General features: G+C 41.6%; 2 protein-coding genes across 2 annotated transcripts in view; both read right to left on the bottom strand.

Annotated features, from left to right (window-relative positions):
* Positions 1-1,532, bottom strand: part of LOC110522961 (arf-GAP with coiled-coil, ANK repeat and PH domain-containing protein 2) — a 123,546-nt gene extending 122,014 nt beyond the window's left edge. The window contains exon 1 of the mRNA XM_036977765.1: positions 306-1,532. The gene's annotated coding sequence lies outside the window, so the exon portion shown is untranslated. The remainder of the gene's footprint in view (positions 1-305) is intronic.
* Positions 1,533-2,988: 1,456 nt separating this feature from the next.
* Positions 2,989-19,050, bottom strand: LOC110524007 (protein phosphatase inhibitor 2). Its single transcript, XM_036977763.1, has 5 exons — positions 18,470-19,050; positions 12,095-12,202; positions 3,690-3,761; positions 3,355-3,398; positions 2,989-3,080 (listed from the first exon to the last, which is right to left on the bottom strand). The coding sequence occupies exons 1-4, from the start codon at positions 18,604-18,606 to the stop codon at positions 3,377-3,379; spliced, it is 339 nt and encodes a 112-aa protein (XP_036833658.1). The 5' UTR covers positions 18,607-19,050; the 3' UTR covers positions 2,989-3,080; positions 3,355-3,376.
* Positions 19,051-24,710: the final 5,660 nt, after the last annotated feature.

Below are 24,710 nucleotides of genomic sequence, written 5' to 3'. Positions count from 1 at the left end.
TGGAGTGTATCCTGTACATACAACTAGTAAAAACTTGAAAGCTGAACATTAAATAATGAAGCTCGCTATAGCTTCCAGCCCGGGCCGAATTGGCTGTTGATACCCATCAATACCTAGCATGCTGTCGGCTTGCTGCTCAAAAAAAAAAAAACTCCCAGTGTCGATGACCAACCCGTTGGTGAATCAAGCATTTTATCGGCATCAATGGATTTAACTGGTGAGAGCTCCCGATTTTCTTTTTCTGATTATTCACCATGGGAATGCCCTGCCATTATAAGATTTCTGAGTACCCCCATTTCTCTAACCTGCTTGCGGCGAGTCTACGTTGATGTCCTCCGTTTCGTCTCTCATCTCTTCGTCCTTGTCCACTTCTTCCGCCAATTCGTTAGCTATGAGTTGCCTGGCCATCCTGATGTTGAGGCCCTCGTTGTAATGCATCTTCCTCATAATTTGAAACTGCTTCTTTTTCGCTGAGGGGGAGATAGTGAGTGAGAGAGAAAGCTAGAGAAAGACAGAGAGAAGATCGTATGTGGTGCAGAGGGAGGCTAGGAGAGCCACAACTCAGACGTGTAAACATCACGATTCCTCCGTGTGGAGGAAATAGAGCGATAGAGCTACATTAGGGGAGGCTCAGATGGAGCGTTCAAAAGCTAAAAGGGGGGTTTCAGTTTAAAGAGAAGGGAGAGAGTTAACACGCTCATCCTCAAATGGTGCTTCAAGGACGAATACGTCAAACTATTTTTATGAGGATCCTGGCTGAACAGTTCCAGTAGAATCTAATCTACTTTCAAGGACATGGTTCAGAAATGAAAAACTTAAAAAAATATTAATAATAATTGCTTTCCAATTCAAGGGCATATAGCATCAAACTATGCATATAGCATCTACTACTAAATCAGCACTACAGTGCTGTAAGAGGCAGGCAAGGCCTATTTTCTTAGTAAACAACTACTACTAGACATCAAGGTCACTGCAATCAATTCCCCTGTTTGTTCCAAGCACACATTTTATCCAACTAATTTTAAAGTAAAGTTATGTCTGATCAAAACTAAAAGGCAACACCATTCAGGTAGAATTCTAAACCAACTCCATTCCGGTGCTTGCAGCATAAATAAAATAGGGGGCTGTGCATATTTACTGAGAGTTGTCAACTGGAAAAAGGATTGAAGCAAAGGGTCTGTCCTGCGTGCTAGCCTGCAAGGGCACCACTATACTGGTAGATTCACACTGGAGGAAATAACTACTTCAAATTCAGGTCACTCATGCTTTTACAAATCTTTAAAAAAAAATGATCTAATATTAAATACATTTTATATAAGTTGAAGGCACATCTAACTCTAATGAATAGTATGGGTGAGTGCTTTTTACCAGGTCTCATACCCTATACACACACAAAAGTATGTGGACACCCCTTCAAATTAGAGGATTTATCCATTTCAGCCACACTCGCTGCTGACAGATGTATAAAATCAAGCACACAGCCATGCAATCTCCATAGCAAAAACATGCCACCTTCCCAACAAGTCAGTTTGTCAAATTTCTGCCCTGCTAGAGCTGACCCAGTCACCTGAAGTTATTGTGAAGTGGAAACGTCTTGGAGCAACAACAGCTCAGCTGCGAAGTGGTAGGCCACACAAGCTCACAAAACAACTGCCGAGTGCTGAAGCGCATAAAAATTATTTGCAACACCCACTACTGAGTTCAAAACTGCCTCTGGAAGCAACGCCAGAACTGTTCTTCAGGAGCTTCATGAAATGAGTTTCCATGGCTGAGCAGCCACACACAAACCGAAGATCACCATGCACAATGCCAAGCGTCGGCTGGAGAGGTAAAGCTCGCCGCCATTGGACTCTGGAGCAGTGGAAACGCGTTCTCTGTAGTTATGAAACACGCTTCACCATCTGGCAGTCCGATGGACGAATCTGGGTTTGGCGGATGCCAGAAGAACACTACCTGCCCAAATGCATAGTCCCAACTGTAAAGTTTGGTAAAGGAGGAATAATGTTCTGGAGCTGTTTTTCAAGGTTCAGGCTAGGCCCCTTAGTTCCAGTGAAGGGAAATGTTAACGCTACAGCATACAATGACATTCTCGACAATTCTGTGTTTCCAACTTTGTGGCAACAGTTTGAGGAAGGTCCTTTCCTGTTTCAGCATGACAATGCCCCCATGCACAAAGCGAGGTCCATACAAAAATGGTTTGTCGAGATCGATGTGGAAGAACTTGACTAGTCTGCACAGATCCCTGACCTCAACCCCATCGAACACCTTTGGGATGAATTGGAACAGACTGCGAGCCAGGCCTAATCTCCCAACATCAGTGCCCAACCTCACTAATGCTCATGGCTGAATGGAAGCAAGTCCCTGCAGCAATGTTCCAACATCTAGTGTAAAGCCTTCCCAGAAGAGTAGAGGCTGTTATAGCAGCAAAGAGGGGAGCAACTCCATATTAATGCCCATGATTTTGTAATGAGATGTTCGATGAGCAGTTGTCCACATACTTTTGGTAATGTAGTGTATACAAGGTTGCTATTACAGGTGCAAAAAAGCACCATATTTGCAATGTTCTATGGTATTGACAGTTATGACGTGTCTGTCTGGACACCTAGTAAAGCAACCTACATGGTGATGACATCGACATCAACGTACCACACACGTTTCAGTATTTTGGAAGAATTTATATTTTCGGCTCTTGCTTCTCCCTGTACTGCAGAGATAAAAATGTGGGAAAGGGCTGAGGGAGACGTGTGGGTCTGGAGCCAAAATGGACCAGAGTCAACTGGAACAGTCTCCGGGAGTGAGCTCCGTTTGAACCATTGGCCGTGCTCGTGGCCACTGAGCTGTGAGAATCCATTATTAGAGCACACAGGGCTTGACATGACAACACATGGAGAGGTCAGGGAAATGTCAGGGCCAGACACCCAATGGGAATAGAGACATGGTGGGGATGAGAGGAGGTCGACAAAGAGGGGGAAGAGGGAGACAGCCCACCTTGATCCTCTGGGGTTAGTTCATCTTCCTCTTCTTCACTACTCTCCTCCTCTCTCATGAAGCGCGGTTCCTTTCCCTCTGCTGCTGCCAATCTGGGGGGGGGGGGGGAAGAGGAGAGAGAAAGTGAACCGAGCGAAGGAGCAATAGAAAGTGAGTGATTCAGTTTACATCTCTACTGTAAACTCAACTGGTCCGAAGGTCAACAGAGGGCTCCTTAGAGCGAAATGCCATCTAGGCCTATACGCCATGTTAACGGCGGGACATCAAATGCCCTTGACCTCAAATAGTTCAAATCCAGATAATATACAAAGAGTACATTCTGTTATACAGTATATCCAAGCCATAAACCATATTGAGAGTCCCCACCTTCAGTCTCATAAGGCCCAGATCACTGCATAACTTCCCTCCTCCTATAGCAGGGGTGGGAAACATAAGCATTCAATCTGACCCGGGGGAGGTTTGAGTAAAAAAACTAGATAGAAAATGTAGAAATTATAATGGACCTATAAGTTTAAAAATAACTGCCCTTTCTCTGGTGGGCAAATTGCTTTTGACAAACAAATTGTCCAGAAAATCTCTCAGCCCTCCGCTTAAATTTGAAATTCTGATGTGACCCTCGATAAGTGTCAGAACCTTCCAAACCTTTGAGGAAGAATATCCTCCTCTCTCCCAAACCTATCCAGTCAGTGATGTTGACTTACTTCGTGGCCAGGTCGTCCACGTTGGGCACGTTGCCCTCCGAGTCGCTGTGCGCCCCTTCGTCCTCCACCATCCTGAGGAAGAGGGAGAGAGAAAAAGAGAATGAGTGAGGTAAAGTGAGAGGGGGCGGGAGAGAAGGACAGAACAGTGTCACAGGGGTGACCTATGCAGCGGCCTTGGCAGATTGCAGGGGGGGCTCATAACCCAGACAGGGCTGGGCCCTATGAAACCTTAATATTTTCACCCAAATTCCATTTTTCTGAATTCTGTGATTTCCGATTTACACTAATTTTATTATCAGAAAGAGTGTCTAATAATGTGAATTAATAAAAAGTCAACCATTTAATAAGATATAACAGTACATTTGTAATGAAGCAACACATTGCACTATTTTTTATCAAATCAAATTTTATTTGTCACATACACATGGTTAGCAGATGTTAATGCGAGTGTAGCGAAATGCTTGTGCTTCTAGTTCCGACAATGCAGTAATAACCAACAAGTAATCTAACTAACAATTCCAAAACTACTGTCTTGTACACAGTGTAAGGGGATAAAGAATATGTACATAAGGATATATGAATGAGTGATGGTACAGAGCAGCATAGGCAAGATACAGTAGATGGTATCGAGTACAGTATGTACAAATTAGATGAGTATGTAAACAAAGTGGCATAGTTTAAAGTGGCTAGTGATACATGTATTACATAAGGATACAGTCAATGATATAGAGTACAGTATATACGTATGCATATGAGATTAATAATGTAGGGTAAGTAACATTATATAAGGTAGCATTGTTTAAAGTGGCTAGTGATATATTTACATCATTTCCCATCAATTCCCATTATTAAAGTGGCTGGAGTTGAGTCAGTGTCAGTGTGTTGGCAGCAGCCACTCAGTGTTAGTGGTGGCTGTTTAACAGTCTGATGGCCTTGAGATAGAAGCTGTTTTTCAGTCTCTCGGTCCCAGCTTTGATGCACCTGTACTGACCTCGCCTTCTGGATGATAGCGGGGTGAACAGGCAGTGGCTCGGGTGGTTGATGTCCTTGATGATCTTTATGGCCTTCCTGTGACATCGGGTGGTGTAGGTGTCCTGGAGGGCAGGTAGTTTGCCCCCGGTGATGCGTTGTGCAGACCTCGCCACCCTCTGGAGAGCCTTACGGTTGAGGGCGGAGCAGTTGCCGTACCAGGCGGTGATACAGCCCGCCAGGATGCTCTCGATTGTGCATCTGTAGAAGTTTGTGAGTGCTTTTGGTGACAAGCCAAATTTCTTCAGCCTCCTGAGGTTGAAGAGGCGCTGCTGCGCCTTCTTCACAATGCTGTCTGTGTGAGTGGACCAATTCAGTTTGTCTGTGATGTGTATGCCGAGGAACTTAAAACTTGCTACCCTCTCCACTACTGTTCCATCGATGTGGATAGGGGGGTGTTCCCTCTGCTGTTTCCTGAAGTCCACAATCATCTCCTTAGTTTTGTTGACGTTGAGTGTGAGGTTATTTTCCTGACACCACACTCCGAGGGCCCTCACCTCCTCCCTGTAGGCCGTCTCGTCGTTGTTGGTAATCAAGCCTACCACTGTTGTGTCGTCCGCAAACTTGATGATTGAGTTGGAGGCGTGCGTGGCCACGCAGTCGTGGGTGAACAGGGAGTACAGGAGAGGGCTCAGAACGCACCCTTGTGGGGCCCCAGTGTTGAGGATCAGCGGGGAGGAGATGTTGTTGCCTACCCTCACCACCTGGGGGCGGCCCGTCAGGAAGTCCAGTACCCAGTTGCACAGGGCGGGGTCGAGACCCAGGGTCTCGAGCTTGATGACGAGCTTGGAGGGTACTATGGTGTTGAATGCCGAGCTGTAGTCAATGAACAGCATTCTCACATAGGTATTCCTCTTGTCCAGATGGGTTAGGGCGGTGTGCAGTGTGGTTGAGATTGCATCGTCTGTGGACCTATTTGGGCGGTAAGCAAATTGGAGTGGGTCTAGGGTGTCAGGTAGGGTGGAGGTGATATGGTCCTTGACTAGTCTCTCAAAGCACTTCATGATGACGGAAGTGAGTGCTACGGGGCGGTAGTCGTTTAGCTCAGTTACCTTAGCTTTCTTGGGAACAGGAACAATGGTGGCCCTCTTGAAGCATGTGGGAACAGCAGACTGGTATAGGGATTGATTGAATATGTCCGTAAACACACCGGCCAGCTGGTCTGCGCATGCTCTGAGGGCACGGCTGGGGATGCCGTCTGGGCCTGCAGCCTTGCGAGGGTTAACACGTTTAAATGTCTTACTCACCTCGGCTGCAGTGAAGGAGAGACTGCATGTTTTCGTTGCAGGCCGTGTCAGTGGCACTGTATTGTCCTCAAAGCGGGCAAAAAAGTTATTTAGTCTGCCTGGGAGCAGGACATCCTGGTCCGTGACTGGGCTGGATTTCTTCCTGTAGTCCGTGATTGACTGTAGACCCTGCCACATGCCTCGTGTCTGAGCCGTTGAATTGAGATTCTACTTTGTCTCTGTACTGACGCTTAGCTTGTTTGATAGCCTTGCGGAGGGAATAGCTGCACTGTTTGTATTCGGTCATGTTACCAGACACCTTCCCCTGATTAAAAGCAGTGGTTCGCGCTTTCAGTTTCACGCGAATGCTGCCATCAATCCACGGTTTCTGGTTAGGGAATGTTTTAATCGTTGCTATGGGAACGACATCTTCAACGCACGTTCTAATGAACTCACACACCGAATCAGCGTATTCGTCAATGTTGTTGTCTGACGCAATACGAAACATGTCCCAGTCCACGTGGTGGAAGCAGTCTTGGAGTGTGGAGTCAGCTTGGTCGGACCAGCGTTGGACAGACCTCAGCGTGGGAGCCTCTTGTTTTAGTTTCTGTCTGTAGGCAGGGATCAACAAAATGGAGTCGTGGTCAGCTTTTCCGAAAGGGGGGCGAGTGTTTCATTATAAATGAAATCTATAGTATGTTGACAGAATTTGCAAAACAGCTTATCGCCTGACTCAATCCCTTGGGTATTGCTCTGCTCTGAATTTTGGGGTTAGGGTAAAAAAAAAAAATAAGAATTGAGGACTTTGCCCTCTCAGACAGCCTCTTTGACATGTTTCTCAAAGTGACAGCCAAGTTGTGAGTTGACGTATGGGTCCCACGCACGACCGACCCCCTCTCAAAATACCCCAATCGAAAACTTAATTATTTCTTTAGGCCTACTTCTCTGTAATTTTACAATTATGAAATCGTTTAGGTTCCTACAATAATTACGACTACATATACACATATACATATATACATACATATATATACATATACATAACCTTTCAGACAAAATATGGAAAATTCTGCAATATTCCACGTTTTACAGTTGATTCCATTTTTATTACCAAATTCTGCGATTCCATCCGTGTGTTCCACATCACGGAAATCTTAGAGCCCTACAAGGGCAGAAACTCATTCCACCCGCTGAACCTGCACTGCCACACTGCTTCATGGGAACTGAGGTCTCTAATCTAAAGTGAACATATTATGTACAACAATTATCAATCCAGAGTCATCTCTTTTCATACTCACACTAGTCATGTTCACACTGCACTTAGCCTGGGGTTAAAACGCCCAGTGCAGTCAAAAACGTGATTTTCCTGTACTTTATATACATTTCCACACTACGCGGTTGGAATAATACTGTGCAATTGTGAAAATTAGGATAATGCCCTTTTAGTGGAAAAGTGGTTTGAAAAGACTGCCTGACAATTAAGTCCGTTTTGGTGGGGTGGCGTTTTGGCCTGTCTGGTGACATAAGACAAATAAGAAAGAGTTCCAAACCTCTCTGCCAACAACAGTTTTCAGTTTTCCCCTCCTAGCAAAATTCTTGCTTGAGAAATTACTCTTTGCTAAGAACCCATTTTTGTTTCTTTTTGACCATTTCAACTGAAAACAATCACAATAAGGTACTTAATTGTTACCCAGATATTGAGATAAAAATGGCTGCATTGGACATTTAAACTCTCTAAATGGTTAAATTTATTAAAATAGATGCCATTGTGGCAATAATTTGTGAGTACTATCATCCTTAACTGAAATGTTGAATTATTTTGACATATTAAATTATTTTATATTGTGCCAATTTCCCTAATGTGGACAGTTGGGCCAGTCACCGAAAGGTAGCAGGTTTGAATACCCGGACAGACAAGGTGAAAACTTGTCCTTATGCCCCCTGAACAAAGCACTTAACCCTAATGTGCTCAAGAGGTGCCGTACTACTATGGCTGACCCTGTAAAACAACACATTTCACTGCACCTATCTGGTGTGTGACAATTAAAAACAATTTGTTATTGCACCAAAGTGGTTTTACACATTCCTTTTACCTCAGATTGGTGATGTGAATATAAAAGTCAGCCTGTAACATTGCCCCTTACACCATGCCCAAACCAGATGCACCTTGTGAACGAGCGTTGCAAAATTAATTTACACATACATGTTATTCAATCATTGCGCCAACGAGTGTCTGCGTTGCCAGGCGCTAAAATAGAAGTGGGTTCTATTTGTGACGCAGAACACGCTGCAAGTCCTGCCTCTCCCATCTCATCATTGGTTTTTAGAAGCATAACCCACGTACCATCTTCTCATTGGTTTTTAGGAACATATACCCAAGTGGGTGATTGAAAGATGAACAGAAGTCGATTATGGTAATGCACCTTATTATGAACGTTAGTTACCAAATCACCATATAAAGTCCAAAGAAGAAAAAGAAGCATGAAAGGAGGAGAGATGACTAAAACCGATTCGGTTGACGGTTTTATGTGGATTAATTGTCGGAGTAGAGGACCTTGTACATTTCAGGTAAAATAACAACTCAATGTTTATATCCCAGGACAAATTAGCTAGCAACAGCAAGCTAGCTAGCTCGCTAAATAGGACAAATTAGCTAGCAACTGCAAGCTAGCTAGCTAAATTGCCATAAATGTTTAATGTTTTCGAACTGTGCCCAAATTAATATAATTGGTTCAGAATATGTTTTGATATTTCAACCCTCATGTCGTGATCACGTTTCGTGTGGGGGGACAAAATTAATTTGTGCACGTCCGGTTCGGGCATGGTGTCAGTGTCATTCAAACATACTTTTTGTTTTGTTTTATCTTTGACCGTCATTTCCCTCCCCCAGCAACTCCACTCCCACTTGTCTTCAATTCCACATTCCAACCCCTCAGCCCATCCCACTTTTCTACACACCATACACCTTTAAACTATGTTGTGATGTATAACATACAATTTGAATCTAATCTAATACAATCCACAGATTGCGAGTTGAAGATAATTACTAACACTCTTAGTAAAAGTATTTGACTGACCGGGTCTCTCCGGATCTCCCGACAATACTATTTCTAGGGTCAATTTTAGATCAATGTTATGCATTTTTCAGCCATTCCAGAACCTGAGACCAGAAACAGGCTACCTGAGGGCAATGATTGTGTGCCTGCAGAGCTGTGATGACTGTATGGCCCAAATATTCAACATTTATGCAACAATTTTAGCTGAAAAGCACAGTCTTGAATCTTGAGTTGTTTTAAACATCAACTCATACACCCTGTACCATGGAATCGGTACATCAAAAATCTCTTACCAACTATTTTGCAATCTGTATGGCACAGCTGTCAACATCCTGGTCCTCAAATTAAACTGGTATACTTCCCTATTTTTCATTCCTCTGCCAGTTTTGATCCTTTATATTGGGCAGACAGACCATTTCCCTACCTCCTCCCACTGCCACCTGCTGCCTCTATTTTTGGGGTAATGCTGTAATCAATTGATTGTAATCTTGGATTGAGCAGACCTTCCCGGACAATTCTATATAAGACATAACTCTACCATTTCAATTTATAATACCCTTTAAAAACAAAATACTATTTTCAAACACTTTCACATCAATACAGGTATTTTATCAACCAGCACATTTGAGTTCATCCATAATATTTGTTGTAAAATGTATTCTCTTTTCAGGGGGATGAAATTTAAATTGTAGCCAGCTCGTTTGGAAAAGAGATAAATTGAAAATTAAGCATTTTTCAAAGTGTATCTACACAAAAAGCAAAAAGGCCATTTTGAAACACTGGATGAGCTTTTCTTGGTAATCTACTTAAGAACCATTTAGGGTTCAAGTAAAACTTGTCTAAGTGAAGCATTGAGAGACGTTTAGTGCTTTTATATTTAATCATCTCAACCTGCCCAGTTCATATTCATTTTATTTATTTTTATTTATTTTATAAGCACACTTTATCATGTCTGGTTTAGTATCTAATATGATTTGAAAAAACGAATCACCAGGAATAGGCAGCGCCATAAGTGAGTGAGTAAACTGAGATTTGACTAAGTAGTTAATCAGGTACGTTTTCCATAAATAGACAGGCAAACATGGACACCTTTGTTTTTAAGCCTTGGCTTTCTAATCTTCTGTTGTTATTTGACCTGATTTTAAAAGCTAGCATTTCAATGGCCATTACAAATACATATAGTGACAGCAGACACCCTTGTTTAACTCCTTATGACAATTCAAAACTAGAAGTAGCCTCTATTTACTATTTTACACCTGGGGTTGCTATATATTACTTATACCCATTTTATAAAGAGACTCACCAAAATTGAAAAAATAATCCAGGCATTTATAAATAAAATTCAGTCTTACTTTATCAAAGGCCTTTTTTTAAATCCGCTATAAATACCAGGCCTGGCTTTTTAGATGTTTTGTGTTGTTCTAGATTATCTCCAATGTATCGTCCATGTAAAAAAAACTTGCGATCAGGATGAACAATAACTGGTAAAAACTTTTTTAATTCTGAGTGCTATGCAGCTTGTATTTTTCGCTAACCAATACTCCCGGTCGGTATTCAAGAGCATGTTGTGTCTTAACCGATGGTGGGCACAACACTAAAACCTCAGATGCTGTAAAATAGAGTCGAAGCTACAACATATGAGGATCCAGAGACAGCAGCGGGGTCAAACTGTTCGAACTCAGTTCCTACATTTGAATTTTTTTTAAATAAAAAAATCCAAACAAACTATACATTTTATCTCTGGGATCCTCGGAATGACAAATCAGAGAAATATTACTGAATGTGAGTGCATTATTTACCTTCAGAGGTGAATGTATCAAACCAGTTGCCATGATAAGTGTTTTGTTGTTGTGCACTGCCTTTTTTTGTTGTAACAGCTACTGTAAATTGGACAATAATTGGACAATAACAATAATTTAAGCTTTCTGCCCACATAAGACATGTCTATGTCCCGGGAATTGGCTGTTTACAATGTCATTCTAGTCACATCAGCGCAATTTGAGCAACAGCTGCCCCGGTTTAGGGACACTGAGCCGTAGAGCTACAAAAAAATGTCAATTTGTTTTATTAGCAAACTTTTTCTCAACTGTTTATCTTTTCCAGTGATGAGGACAAAGATTTCTCATGGTATGGTGGTATATGCAAAACAGGTGAACACCTTTATCTCTTGAATGGTTTTGGCATTCAGGTCCAAAAAGTAACCTTGAGTACTTCTACAATGGGCAAATATTTATGGGAGGTTTCATTCAAAGGGGTGCTGTCAAAAAGTGATTGAATTCAAATTCAGCCTTGTCTCAGGATGGTAAGTTGGTGGTTGAAGATATCCCTCTAGTGGTGTGGGGGCTGTGCTTTGGCAAAGTGGGTGGGGTTATATCCTTCCTGTTTGGCCCTGTCCGGGGGTATCCTCGGATGGGGCCACAGTGTCTCCTGACCCCTCCTGTCTCAGCCTCCAGTATTTATGCTGCAGTAGTTTGTGTCGGGGGGCTAGGGTCAGTTTGTTATATCTGGAGTACTTCTCCTGTCCTATTCGGTGTCCTGTGTGAATCTAAGTGTGCGTTCTCTAATTCTCTCCTCCTTTCTCTCTCTCGGAAGACCTGAGCCCTAGGACCATGCCCCAGGACTACCTGACATGATGACTCCTTGCTGTCCCCAGTCCACCTGGCCGTGCTGCTGCTCCAGTTTCAACTGTTCTGCCTTATTATTATTCGACCATGCTGGTCATTTATGAACATTTGAACATCTTGGCCATGTTCTGTTATAATCTCCACCCGGCACAGCCAGAAGAGGACTGGCCACCCCACATAACCTAGAGAGGAACCAGGCATCGGCCTTTCTAGGGAGTTTTTCCTAGCCACCGTGCTTCTACACCTGCATTGCTTGCTGTTTGGGGTTTTAGGCTGGGTTTCTGTACAGCACTGAGATATCAAGGCTATATAAATACATTTGATTTGATTTGAAATGGATTTACCCTCTAACATGAATCCAAAACACATTTCGGCACAGTTCTATCTGTTCCCAATACTGGGAAGCAATTTTTGCAGTCTCTGGCTAACTATGTCCTTACCTGTTCATGAGAATGAATGGAGCAACTCACCTGTTGTAGGGTGTGCTAGGCTCATCGATCTTCATCATCCCGTAGTCCTTGTCTACCGGGTGGTACGTTGCCAGTATGTTCATCTCGTCCCATTTCTGTGACTTCTTCCTGAAAGAATGGGACCAGAGAGGAGAGCTCAGGGTGGCATTTAAAACCAACCAAAGATATTACACTAGAGACCTGTCACATTTAATATAGGACTCCACTGTCCTATATTAACTGAAACAAACATGGCAATTAAATAATAACGGTCTCATTCTCTGCAATTTAATTAGTAATTGTTCGGAAATTTACGATGGCCTTATACAGAGGTGGTTCACATCACCTTCAGGATAATGCTGAGGGTGACTGAATGAGTGGAGGAAGTGCTTTTCCTTCAGGTGCGAATGAGGTCAGGAGACTAGTCTATTCTGACACTGAACTCAAGGTACATTTTTGGGGAAAGGACAAGAAGAAGTTGTGGCCCTAGGAGAAGGTAGAAGTTGGCTCTACCCGAACATACAGGGTCAGACAATTAATTCCCTTAATGGTTAAGGTTAGGACTAAGCAACTAAGGGTAGTGTATTCTGACCCTAGATCTGTGGTTAAAGGTAACTTCTTCCTCGAGTGTGCACCTAGCTGTCCTGCTAAGGAATGTACTTTCCGAGGTACAAATTGTAGGCTCTCTGGGATTCTGGTTGGAGTCCTCTATCATCACAGTCTGGACTCAGAGACTGTGCCAAATACAGCCGTTAAACTGTCTCTGCTGGAGCTCCCCTCGTGTCATAAAGCAGCCTCGCGGGCGTGTTAATGGAGGGAGAGGCCTTCCATCATGAAAGAGAAAGGCAGGGGGAGAGGGCAATAAATCTACTACCTGCTGCAGTAATCCTGTAGAGCTTCCCCTAGCTGCTAACTCACACAGACACCTCTCCCACATGCGCACACAGGTTCTCAATAAGTCAGGCGCACAGCAGGCAGTTTGACTGTGTCGATGGCACTGGGGACATGCCCTGTCCTGCTGTGTCTCAGACTAACATGTCAAATCATTGGATATGGCACATATGCATACTGCTCAGTTAGGCTATTGTACCTCAGCAAGCCTGACTCTAAAAGGGGATACCTAGTTAGTTGTACAACAACGCATTCAACTGAAATGTGTCTTCCGCATTTAACCCAACCCCTCTGAATCAGAGAGGTGCTGGGGCCTGCTATAAATCAACATTCATGTCTTCGGCGCCCGGGGAACAGTGGGTTAACTGCCTTGCTCAGGGGCAGAGCGACAGATTTTTACCTTGTCAGCTCGGTGATTCATTCCAGCAACCTTTCGGTTACTAGTCCAACACTCTAACCACTAGGCTAAGCAATGTTTCATAATATGTAGGCCTATATCCCATGGGATGCATGACAGGAAAAACACTTTCACTACACAATAGATTGTCAGACTTATCAGATCTATATCTGGGTGATTACAGCAGTATGGGTGTTACATTTGCACTCAAAATCACAACTTTGACATACAAAATAGAAACAAAACGTTTGATGTGTATTGTACCACTTGGGGGGAGTGTATACCCCAAAAACGGGACTTCTACATATGGGCATGTTGGAGAAATAAAGCTTAAAATGGACAGATGTTATGGATGTCATGACATGGGCAAGCTTTTTGGGGGAAACTGAACATGTGACTCGTTTCAGGAAAACAGGCATATGTCGTGCGTCATTGCTTCACAGGAGCACCATTTGAACGTAAACTTTTTTTAAATTTGTATCTAAATGCATTTTTGGGCAGAAATGCCTTCTGGAAAATGTGAACATGTGCCTTAAGAACAAACTTGTATGCCGTCTGTAAATATGAATAAAATTGTTAAATGACGAGCCTAGTTGGTTTAGCCATGGAAAAAGTCAGCAACCTTCTCGCTTACCATGATTGGCTGAGATAATGAGTGGGCTGGATATGCCGAGAGATGAGTTCGGATTCATCTGCCATGTAGCACACGTCGGTCTATAATAGGAGCTGGTCAGTATGTTTAGGTAATCCTCTCCAAGGCTGCTTTTTTGAAAGATATCACATAGTAGAACTGCATAAGTGTTGCTCTCCACTTTCAGGAGGACCGAGTTTGGAAATCAGTGGAATTAGAGTATGAGTATGATAATTCTGCCGTTTGATTGCAAATATGCAGACAGAGTCGAAAAGAGAACACTGGTGTTGTATAAAACACTTTTATCCAGATTATATCTTCAAACTAAGGGCAACCATGAAATCTGTGACAGAGGGAGAAGCATCCATCCATGTAAAACAGGTAAGAGAGTCTAGCTAGCTACATTTTCAGATATTACATGCGTTTCTAAACGTCAGTTAGTGTATCGTTAGCTAGCTAACGTTAGCTGGGTGACTAGCTAACATTAGGTGTATGATCTGTGTAGTAATATTATTCATATCTCAGCGCTATTTGCATTGCTAGTTATAGCCTAATATTAGCTAGCTAACATTGAACCTGGTTGGTTAGCTACCTGCAGATTCATGCAAGGTATTAACAATATGAGTTGTGATTAATTATTTTGCTAGACGTAAATAGACGTAGCTGGTAAATTCGCTCTGGCTAGCTACTCCGATTTCAGAGCCCTCTCGTACGAGTGTGCCGGAGCGCAGAATAACTAACGAATTTACAAATGCTCAACACCCATTGAATATGGCCAGTGTCAGTAAACGTTGCCAAAAAAAAGGGTAATTAAAAAAATTATTGCCAGCAGCACAGTTGCAGTCACCAACACTCTGGATAACATAAAAACAGCCTAACCAGCTCTGCTAGGGCAAGTAAAATGGTCAGCGTGTGCTGTTCTCTCATTTGTGTCTGGATGTAGCTATCAAGCTAGCCAATGTTAGCTTGGGTGCTTGACTGTTGTTAGGTCAGAGCGCTCGGATCAACCCTACGTTTCAGCCAGAGCATCCAGTGTGCACTTCGAGAGCGAAACGCTCTGAATTTACAAACGCCCAGAGCACACTCTGGCATTCCAGATGAAAAATGTACGAACACAACCGTAGTATAAACCAGCCTTTAGTCTTGGAATCTTTGGTTGTTTAGTACATAGCCTGACATGTAAAGCCTTAAAGAGATGGGTGGGGCTAAAGCTTAGGAGGGTGTGAACGATGCTGAATGGGTGTAGACAAAGAAGAGCTCTCCAGTAGGTACCAAAACATTCAAGGGCCATTTTCTCAAACATTTACATGTAACAAATATGAAATACGAAACAATTGTGAAATTGAATTAAAATGTATGTTGATGCTAATATGATGTACAATATTAAATGATGTTTCTATATGATAACCTAATATATTTTATATATATTATTATTTATTTTTTTCATAAAAAAAACTAGTTTAAGTTTCACAAATTAATTTTAATTAAATTAATCATTATGACACACCTCACTATTGTCATCGGTTGCACTAATTGCACTGTTTGTCTTCATAACCTGGTTCAAGTAATCATGACATTACCCTGAGAAAGGCACAGTGATGCCGAAACATAGGTATATACCCATTCAATTGATGGGAGTTTATACATGATGTGCAACTTTATTTTGATATTTCATTTAACTATCTATCATAAGCAGGGTTCCAGACCGCGACCATTTAGTCACATTTTGCAACCCTTTAACTTGGCTGTGCGATTTACATGTTTTACCCGTTGCACTTGTGCAAGCTGCACATTCTACCTGGTCAATTCCGAGCCCATTGGGGAATTCCAGCAATGTGACAACTAATAAAAAAATACAACTAGCACAGCTCAAAAACCACACGGAATCTGGCAAAAATGACTTTATCACTCTTTGAGGACAACTCATAGAAGACAGCCAGCTACATTTAAGTGTTGCATTTTCATTGAAGCTGGTCGCCAATGCAGTAAGTGTAATTCACTAAAGTGAATTTCACTAAAATGATTTTTCAACGCCGATACCGATTACTGGAGGACCAAAAAAAGCAGATACCGATTAATCATCATTATTATTGTTTTTATATAAAAACAATCGGCCAATTACAACAATACTGAATTAACACTTATTTTAACTTAATATAATACATCAATAAAATAAATGTGGTCTCAAATAAATAATGAAAACTGTTCAATTTGGTTTAAATAATGCAAAAACAAAGTGTTGGAGGATAAAGTAAAAGTGCAATATTTGCCATGTAAAAAAGCTAACGTTTAAGTTCCTTGCTCAAAACATATGAAAGCTGGTGGTTCCTTTTAACACGAGTCTTCAATATTCCCAGGTAAGACATTTTAGGTTGTAGTTATTATAGGACTCTCGCTCTCTATGCCATGTGTATTTCATATACCTTTAACTATTGGATGTTCTTATAGGCACTATAGTATTGCCAGCCTAATCTAAGCTTGAAGCACAGCGAAGAGCTGCTGGCAAATGCAGGAAAGTCCTGTTTGAATGAATGCTTACGAGCCTGCAGCTGCCATCCACCACTCAGTAAGAACGCTCTATCAAATATCATCTAATTTAGTCATTGTCAATTTAGCACAAGGTTCATTAGGCTGTAACAACGAAAAAACAGCATTCAGCATGAATTTTCGTAGTGTGACCTGATAACTATTATGAACATTTTGCCGAAACCGATTGTGAACACAAATATGTAACTACTATACTAGTGGGGGGATAACACATTGAAAAATAATTTTGTTTGGGTGTAGGGTGGGTCAGATTTAGACTGTCATCTTGTCTTCAGGAGACTATTTTAAAATTGGGCCTTTCACAATAGCTGATAGGCCTAGTCATTAGAACAATTCCCATCTCCTACAATGGGCAAAAAAAAATATTGACTAATGCATCTTACCTCAAATATCCTGTTATGTCATTTTAGCATTGTGCACAAGCTGCTACGCATAAATGCCTTGTCTATGTAAGATGATAGCCACGTTTTGCAAATCAGCCTCAACCATTGATATGATAACAACCATTGATTGATATTAATTTGATTATTCTTGAATGTGGGGTAATTTGCCACATTAACATATTCAAAACACCAGTAGTTGAGAAAAACAGATCAGGGGTTGGTGGCCAAAACTCTTGAAGAACCACCATCTAGGCAGAATTTTCTACAGTCTTAATTTATAGGGATAGTTCACCCAAATAAATTACATATTTACATGTTATGAACAAGGAGTGACTGTAATTCATCCTATGGTTAGCCACTGCCACCAACCATTAATATTACCATATTCTAACCAAAAAAACGATGTAATTCAATGACCCCCATTGAACATACTCTAAATGTCATGCCCAAATAGTAAACACAAACCAAGTCGTCAGAGTTTTGAGTGTGTATAGACGGGTTGGTTGTTTAACAACAAAACCAACCCATGCTCAACTATGGGGCAAAACAGACAGGGTTGGCTTAGATTGTTGACATGTATACTATACTTAATCTACAATGTTTATTGAAAACAAATACATTTGCACAATGAGCACTTGTCTCAAATACATAGTTACAGTTGTTAGAGATTTTTTTTCAATGTTTAAAAAATCAAGAACAAGATAAAAAAAAAAACTAGCTGAGCCAAACCACCTACGATTCCCCACATGGCAGCTTCTTGTCATTTTTGCTAGCTATCTGGCCATCAAGAAACACAACAACACATGGGCTTCTGCACCATTGAAGCGTGCGCATCGTTTGTGACATTGTCAGCTAACCCATCTATTCAACTTTAAAAGAATCCTGCTGACCTGTGATTTTAAAAATATGGAATATTCCACCCTGGACATAAGCCATGTGAAAATTAGCTTTAAAAACAGTTTAATAACCGGGCGCTCTAGAAAGAGCTCCTGCAGCAGCCTATTCATTCGACTCCCCTATTCTAAATAGGGACGTAGTTTTTTGCTGGTAAAAATGGCTGTGCCAAATGCCAACTGCAGGTCAACCAGCCCATTCCGCAACCTTTAACAAATTGCCTGATGACACAGACACATTTACACTTGTTTACAGGTCAGAAGCCGGATAAGATTTTAGATACTTTAGCATTTTCTCAGCTGATAAGCAGACATTGGGCTTGTTGCTAATTATCTAACGTATTGGGCAAAATAACTAGTAAATTGGTTAGCAAATATTAACTGGCACGGTAACGTTAGCTAACTAACGTTATAACAGCCATAGAAAGAACGAGACGAGGAAATCAGAAAAGCAAGCATGACAACTTACTAGCTAACTGGCTAATTATGTGCAACCCCTGGAACATTGCTGACGACGTTAACAAGTCTATACCGTTTTTAGTCAGGGCAGCACCCAAGCCTAACAAACTGGAATAGCTAACTTAGCTAGCCTTAGATACCTAGCCTGACTGTCCGTGTCAAGACTGTAAGCTAGCTAACTGACTATATACTCACTGTGGGTCATCCTCCAGAAGTCCAAGCGCCGCTTGTTCTGAAGTCTCTACTGGTACTTCTTCGGACGGGCCCACTTTGATGCCTGTCCCGCTGTTCTTGTTCTTCAGAATACCTTTTATCAGCCGGGAAGCTGCCATTCCACATGCGCTAGGTCACTGGCGTGGTTGTCAATGTTCAAAACTGGCTGGTACGCGCAGCACCTCTATTTAGTAAACTTTGCTTTTATGATTCAAAAAGCAGAACCCGACAAAGCTGCAACTCCGCCTGCACTTCAAACACCTGGTTAACTTGTAAACACACGCTATAGCTGTGATAGCTGAAACTATTGAAACTACTGGCATGTCCCAGACTCCGCCGGTGCGCTTTTTTGTCTGTGTGTGGCCACTGGCGGTAAAAAAATATATATATATATATATATTTTTTAAAAAGCATCTGTCGCCGAAACTTCTTATTTTGTAATCATCGCGAGAATATATGTAAATACACTACAGTATCAAAGTTCATGGATATTCAGATAAGATACATGTCTCGACCCAGCCATAAAAATGGGAGTCGTTGTCCACAAAGCGGCACCGCGGGCTGTCTAGCTCCCGCCTATCCTTTCTTTGGATTGGTGGATACATCTCATTATTGTAATACATTTTTGAATATTTGATTAGGGTTGTCAACCTCCTCACCTCCTATGTCATGAATAGACAACTCCGATATAAAGTGTTTTTTTCTCAAAATTGTCGGGATGTCAAGTGCACTACGTTTTATAGGCTCATCACTATGAGACAATTTGCAAATTCTAAAATCAATCTCCATATATATACTGTAATGACCTGACTAGATCATAAAGGAACAATTGTCCAGACAGAGGATGGAGTTTACGAATTGACGGTTTATTAAACCAACTTTACACAGGCAACTGTTTGGCCGTAGCCCACGCCAAATAAATGAAAGATAACCCACAAGCCAATCGTGACCTTCTCTTGTAAGAGAGAGAACAAAGGCTAAACCTTGTCTTAACTTAACTTCCCCCTGCCCAACCCCCCTCTATGCCACTCCGCCAACCGCCAGGACGCCCGACATCAGAACATTCCAGGCATTCCCGTGATTGGCAGATAGCAGGTTGATTGGCATGTCGGACCCTGCGAACACTGGGTACGAAGTACAACACAACCACCTACTAGCCTAACACATAACACACAGCTGTCTGTGCGGGTCGCTACAATACATATAAATATTTAAAAAATAATGAAACTTGCTTGCTAAAATATTATATAAATATATATATATATATATATATATATATACAGTGGGGCAAAAAAAAATATTTAGTCAGCCACCAATTGTGTAAGTTCTCCCACTTAAAAAGATCAGAGAGGCCTGTAATTTTCATCATAGGTACACTTCAACTATGACAGACAAAATGAGAGAGAAAAATTCCAGAAAATCACATTGTAGGATTTTTAATGAATTTATTTGCAAATTATGGTGGAAAATAAGTATTTGGTCAATAACAAAAGTTTATCTCAATACTTTGTTATATACCCTTTGTTGGCAATGACAGAGGTCAAACGTTTTCTGTAAGTCTTCACAAGGTTTTCACACACTGTTGCTGGTATTTTGGCCCATTCCTCCATGCAGATCTCCTCTAGAGCAGTGATGTTTTGGGGCTGTTGCTGGGCAACACGGACTTTCAACTCCCTCCAAATATTTTCTATGGGGTTGAGATCTGGAGACTGGCTAGGCCACTCCAGGACCTTGAAATGCTTCTTACGAAGCCACTCCTTTGTTGCCCGGGCGTGTGTTTGGGATCATTGTCATGCTGTAAGACCCAGCCACGTTTCATCTTCAATGCCCTTGCTGATGGAAGGAGGTTTTCACTTAAAATCTCACGATACATGGCCATTCATTCTTTCCTTTACACGGATCAGTCGCCCTGGTCCCTTTGCAGAAAAACAGCCCCAAAGCATGATGTTTCCACCCCCATGCTTCACAGTAGGTATGGTGTTCTTTGGATGCAACTCAGCATTCTTTGTCCTCCAAACACGACGAGTTGAGTTTTTACCAAAAAGTTATATTTTGGTTTCATCTGACCATATGACATTCTCTCAATCTTCTTCTGGATCATCCAAATGCTCTCTAGCAAACTTCAGACGGGCCTGGACATGTACTGGCTTAAGCAGGGGGACACGTCTGGCATTGCAGGATTTGAGTCCCTGGCAGCGTAGTGTGTTACTGATGGTAGGCTTTGTTAATTTGGTCCCAGCTCTCTGCAGGTCATTCACTAGGTCCCCCCGTGTGGTTCTGGGATTTTTGCTCACTGTTCTTGTGATCATTTTGACCCCACGGGGTGAGATCTTGCGTGGCGCCCCACATCGAGGGAGATTATCAGTGGTCTTGTATGTCTTCCATTTCCTAATAATTGCTCCCACAGTTGATTTCTTCAAACCAAGCTGCTTACCTATTGCAGATTCTGTCAATTTTGTTTCTGGTGTCCTTTGGTCTTGGCCATAGTGAAGTTTGGAGTGTGACTGTTTGAGGTTGTGGACAGGTGTCTTTTATACTGATAACAAGTTCAAACAGGTGCTATTAATACAGGTAACGAGTGGAGGACAGAGGAGCCTCTTAAAGAAGAATGTACAGGTCTGTGAGAGCCAGAAATCTTGCTTGTTTGTAGGTGAACAAATACTTATTTTCCACCATAATTTGCAAATAAATTCATTACAAATCCTACAATGTGATTTTCTGGAATTTTTTTTCTCATTTGTCTGTCATAGTTGAAGTGTACCTATGATGAAAATTACAGGCCTCTCTCATCTTTTTATGTGGGAGAACTTGCACAATTGCACAAAAAAATATTTTTTTTGCCCCACTGTATATATATAATATTTTAGCAAACAAGTTTCATTATTTTTTCTGACATGCCGAAAATGCAGACACTTTGCAGCCATCAGAGTTTGACATGTGACTACAGTTTGCATTGATTTGTGGGTCATATCAACTCCGCAAGTTAAATCAAGGGTTGAGGGGGCAATGTTTGTGATTTGGACCGTCCCTTAAGTTGGCAATCAAACTGCATCTGGTTTCGGGACTGGGATTCCCCCGAATCCCCAAGGGAAAGTGGCTAGCACAAGGGCTGAGGGGGTACAAGTAACCTGTTTGGACTGCAGTCCGATTTTCTGCATGCCTCTCCCTTCCTCTCTGGCAGTATGAAGATAAGCAGAAACTGCGGGCCTGTTTGAGTTGTAAGGCTGAAAGTAGAGGAGTGAAGTCAGGGAGGTCCATCTACTAGGCTACAGCCGAAAGTCGGACGCAGGTGTTTTTTTTAACAGCAAGGCACAGTGCAACATGTCAATGTTGCCATTGTTTATAGACGTTTTTCTTTGTAATGTCGAAATAAACATGTCTCCAACCCCCATATCACGCACTCAAACTTTAAATATGTGTGTACATTACTATCAATTTGGGAGAGAGAGACTCAAATTTCACATTAATTTGTACATAATACATATCCACTGTATATGACCATGCCTCAGGATTACTTGGCCTGACAACTCCTGGCTGTCCTTGTCTCCAGTCCAACTGGCCGTGCTGCTGATCCAGTTTCTGCTGCTCTGCCTTCGGCAAAATGGAACCCTCACCTGTTCATCAGTCATGCTACCCTGTCCCAGACCTGCTGTTTTGACTCTCTCGCTCTCTCTCTCTCTCTCTCTCTCTCTCTCTCTCTCTCTCTCTCTCTCTCTCTCTCTCTCTACCGCACCTGCTGTCGCGACCTCTGAATGCTCGGCTATGAAAAGCCAACGGACATCTACTCCTGAGGTGCTGACCTTTTTCACCATCTATAACCACTGTTGTTGTTATTAGCCCTGCTGGTTATCTATGAACGTTTGAACATCTTGAAGAACGTTCTGGCCTATTCTTATAATCTCCACCCGGCACAGACAGAAGAAGATTGGCCACCCCTCAGAGCCTGGTTCCTCTCTAGGTTTCTTCCTAGGTTCCAGCCTTTCTAGGGAGTTTTTCCAAGCCACTGTGCTTCTATGTCTGCATTGCCCAAAACTGATGTCTCTCAAACACAGTATTCCAATGTGGTGCGCAGTAGTTTTAAAACGCTTTCATTGCCTCTGCCAGTTTCTTGTTTTCCGAATCGGCATATGAAATCTCCATCATGTTGTCGATCTCCAGCGCGTCCTCTCCAATGCAGTGTAGCAAAACTGCTATTTACCTATCCTCCGACTTGTAATTTAGCCCACTGACTAAGTAGTACAGGTTCAGTCTTTGTTCCCATTTCTGCCAATTTTCTGAACGGTTTCCATTCAATAACAACGGTGATGGTGATGTAAACGACTGCACTGCTGCTAATCCCAAACTCGATTGCTAATGACAAGAAAGTATTTTCATTCACTCATGTCCAAAAAGCGTTAGCTCTTAGTATGCTAACTAGCCACTTGTCGTAGTAGTCTGATGGGAAGGTCAACGTCCTCACTCATGCAGCTAACCTTAGCACTGGAATGTTCTCTCTTTGTTCTTTGATAGATGATAATGTCTGATTACAGCCACTCTTCTACCACTTCTGACACCATGTTGTGCTCTTAAAAGCAAATGTATTTGCCAATAGAGACTGAAGTGATATAGACAGGTTAGCTGACAACGTGACGAAAACAATGTGCATGCTTCAATGGGGCAGAAGTATGTGTGTTGCTGTGATTCTGGATGCCCAGATAGCTAGCAACAATGACAGGAAGCTGCCATGGTGGCTCGTTTCAGCTACTTTTATCTTGTTCTTGATACCATATCTTGTTTTGAGTTGTTTTGACTGATGTCACTTCTAATGTTAATATGCCTAAAATTTGCTAGCTAGCTAACCAACAACTGTAACGATGTATTTAAGAGACAACAAGTGCTCATTTTGCAAATGTATGTTTTCAATAAACAAACATTGGAGAGGAAATGTAGTTTACATGTTGTCAACATTCTAAGCCAACCCCATCTGTTTTGCCCCATAGTTGCATTTATGCATTTGCCAAATAACAGCCTATTTAAAAAAGGGTTTGGTTTGTGAGACTGCTTTGAAATAAATATGAATTACTAAAGCATTACTAAAAGATCATGTTTGGGAGCATAAAAATAGAGAGTGGACATCCCCTTTTTATCATTATTTTAGCCAGCTCCCATTAATATGTGGTAGACATACATCTTCTGAATTTAGGTCACATAGGCTATGTACATAAAACAGAGAACAAAACTGAACACATAGGCCTATAGCCCTGTTGCAAGCTTCTGACTTGAGGTGAAGTGTGGCTGTGATCTAACATGCATAGAAAATAATAAGGAAACATGTTTATTGAAAATAGCTTTGTTTTGTTTTAGACTTTATTTTGAATGTGATACTCACACCTTTATGATTGCATAAATAATGACATGCATACTTTGAGGCAGACTTTATTATACATTTTAATTGGCCTACAAATGCATGCGTGTGTGTGTATTTGCTCTTAACATGATATTGCCAGAAGGAAGAAAATAATAAGTATGAGGTGATTTAAATTTGTATCAATCCTTTTAAATTCTCCAATTTTTGTTTTTTGGAGAAAAAAATATTGGTTTGACTGTAGGTTCAAGGGGGTGAGTGGGGCTTTCCTTGCTGCTCTGATTCCTTTCCCCGTAGATCATTGTAATAAACCCTGCAGTACAAATTAACCATACTCTGACTAAACTGTAACAAGTAGACCTTATAGACTTCTTCAGTGTATTTGGGGAACCCATGGGGAACTCTGGATTCACATTACCATACATTTCAGTTTTTTATTTTTAATAAATTTGCAAAAATTCTATTCTAAATTCTATTTTTGCTTTGTCATTATGGGGTATTGTGTGTAGATTGATGAGGGGAAAAAACTATGTAATCCATTTTAGAATAAGGCTGTAATGTTACAAAATGTAGAAAAGTGAAGGGGTCTGAATACTTTCCTAATGCATTGTATACAGTGCCTTCAGAAAGTCTTCACACCTCTTTTTCCACATCTGCTTGTGCTACAGCCTAATTTTGTGTCAGCTGCCTACACACAATACCCCATAATGTCAAAGTGGAATTATGTTTTTAGAGTCTTTTACAAATTAATTAAAAATGAAAAACTGAAATGTAATCAATAAGTCAATAAGTATCTAACACCTTTGTTATGGCATGCCTAAATAAGTTCTCATCTCTGTACCACACATTATCTGTAAGGTAACTGAGGAGGACCAAAAT

Source organism: Oncorhynchus mykiss, chromosome 5 (assembly GCF_013265735.2).
Source record: "Oncorhynchus mykiss isolate Arlee chromosome 5, USDA_OmykA_1.1, whole genome shotgun sequence".
Taxonomy (NCBI): Eukaryota; Metazoa; Chordata; class Actinopteri; order Salmoniformes; family Salmonidae; genus Oncorhynchus; species Oncorhynchus mykiss.
Note: the sequence above shows the minus strand (reverse complement) of the source record. Positions and strands in the feature narration are given on the sequence as shown.

What these genes read in the sequence shown, in the direction of transcription:
- LOC110524007 (XM_036977763.1), bottom strand. Translation starts at nt 18,606, where the DNA reads ATGGCAGCTTCCCGGCTGATAAAAGGTATTCTGAAGAACAAGAACAGC. An exon ending in CCTAGCACACCCTACAACAG is followed by an intron (nt 3,762 to 12,094) that starts GTGAGTTGCTCC and finishes CCTCTTCCTCAG; the next exon opens with GATGGTGGAGGACGAAGGGG. An exon ending in GTGGACGACCTGGCCACGAA is followed by an intron (nt 3,399 to 3,689) that starts GTAAGTCAACAT and finishes CCCCTGCTATAG; the next exon opens with GAGGAGGGAAGTTATGCAGT.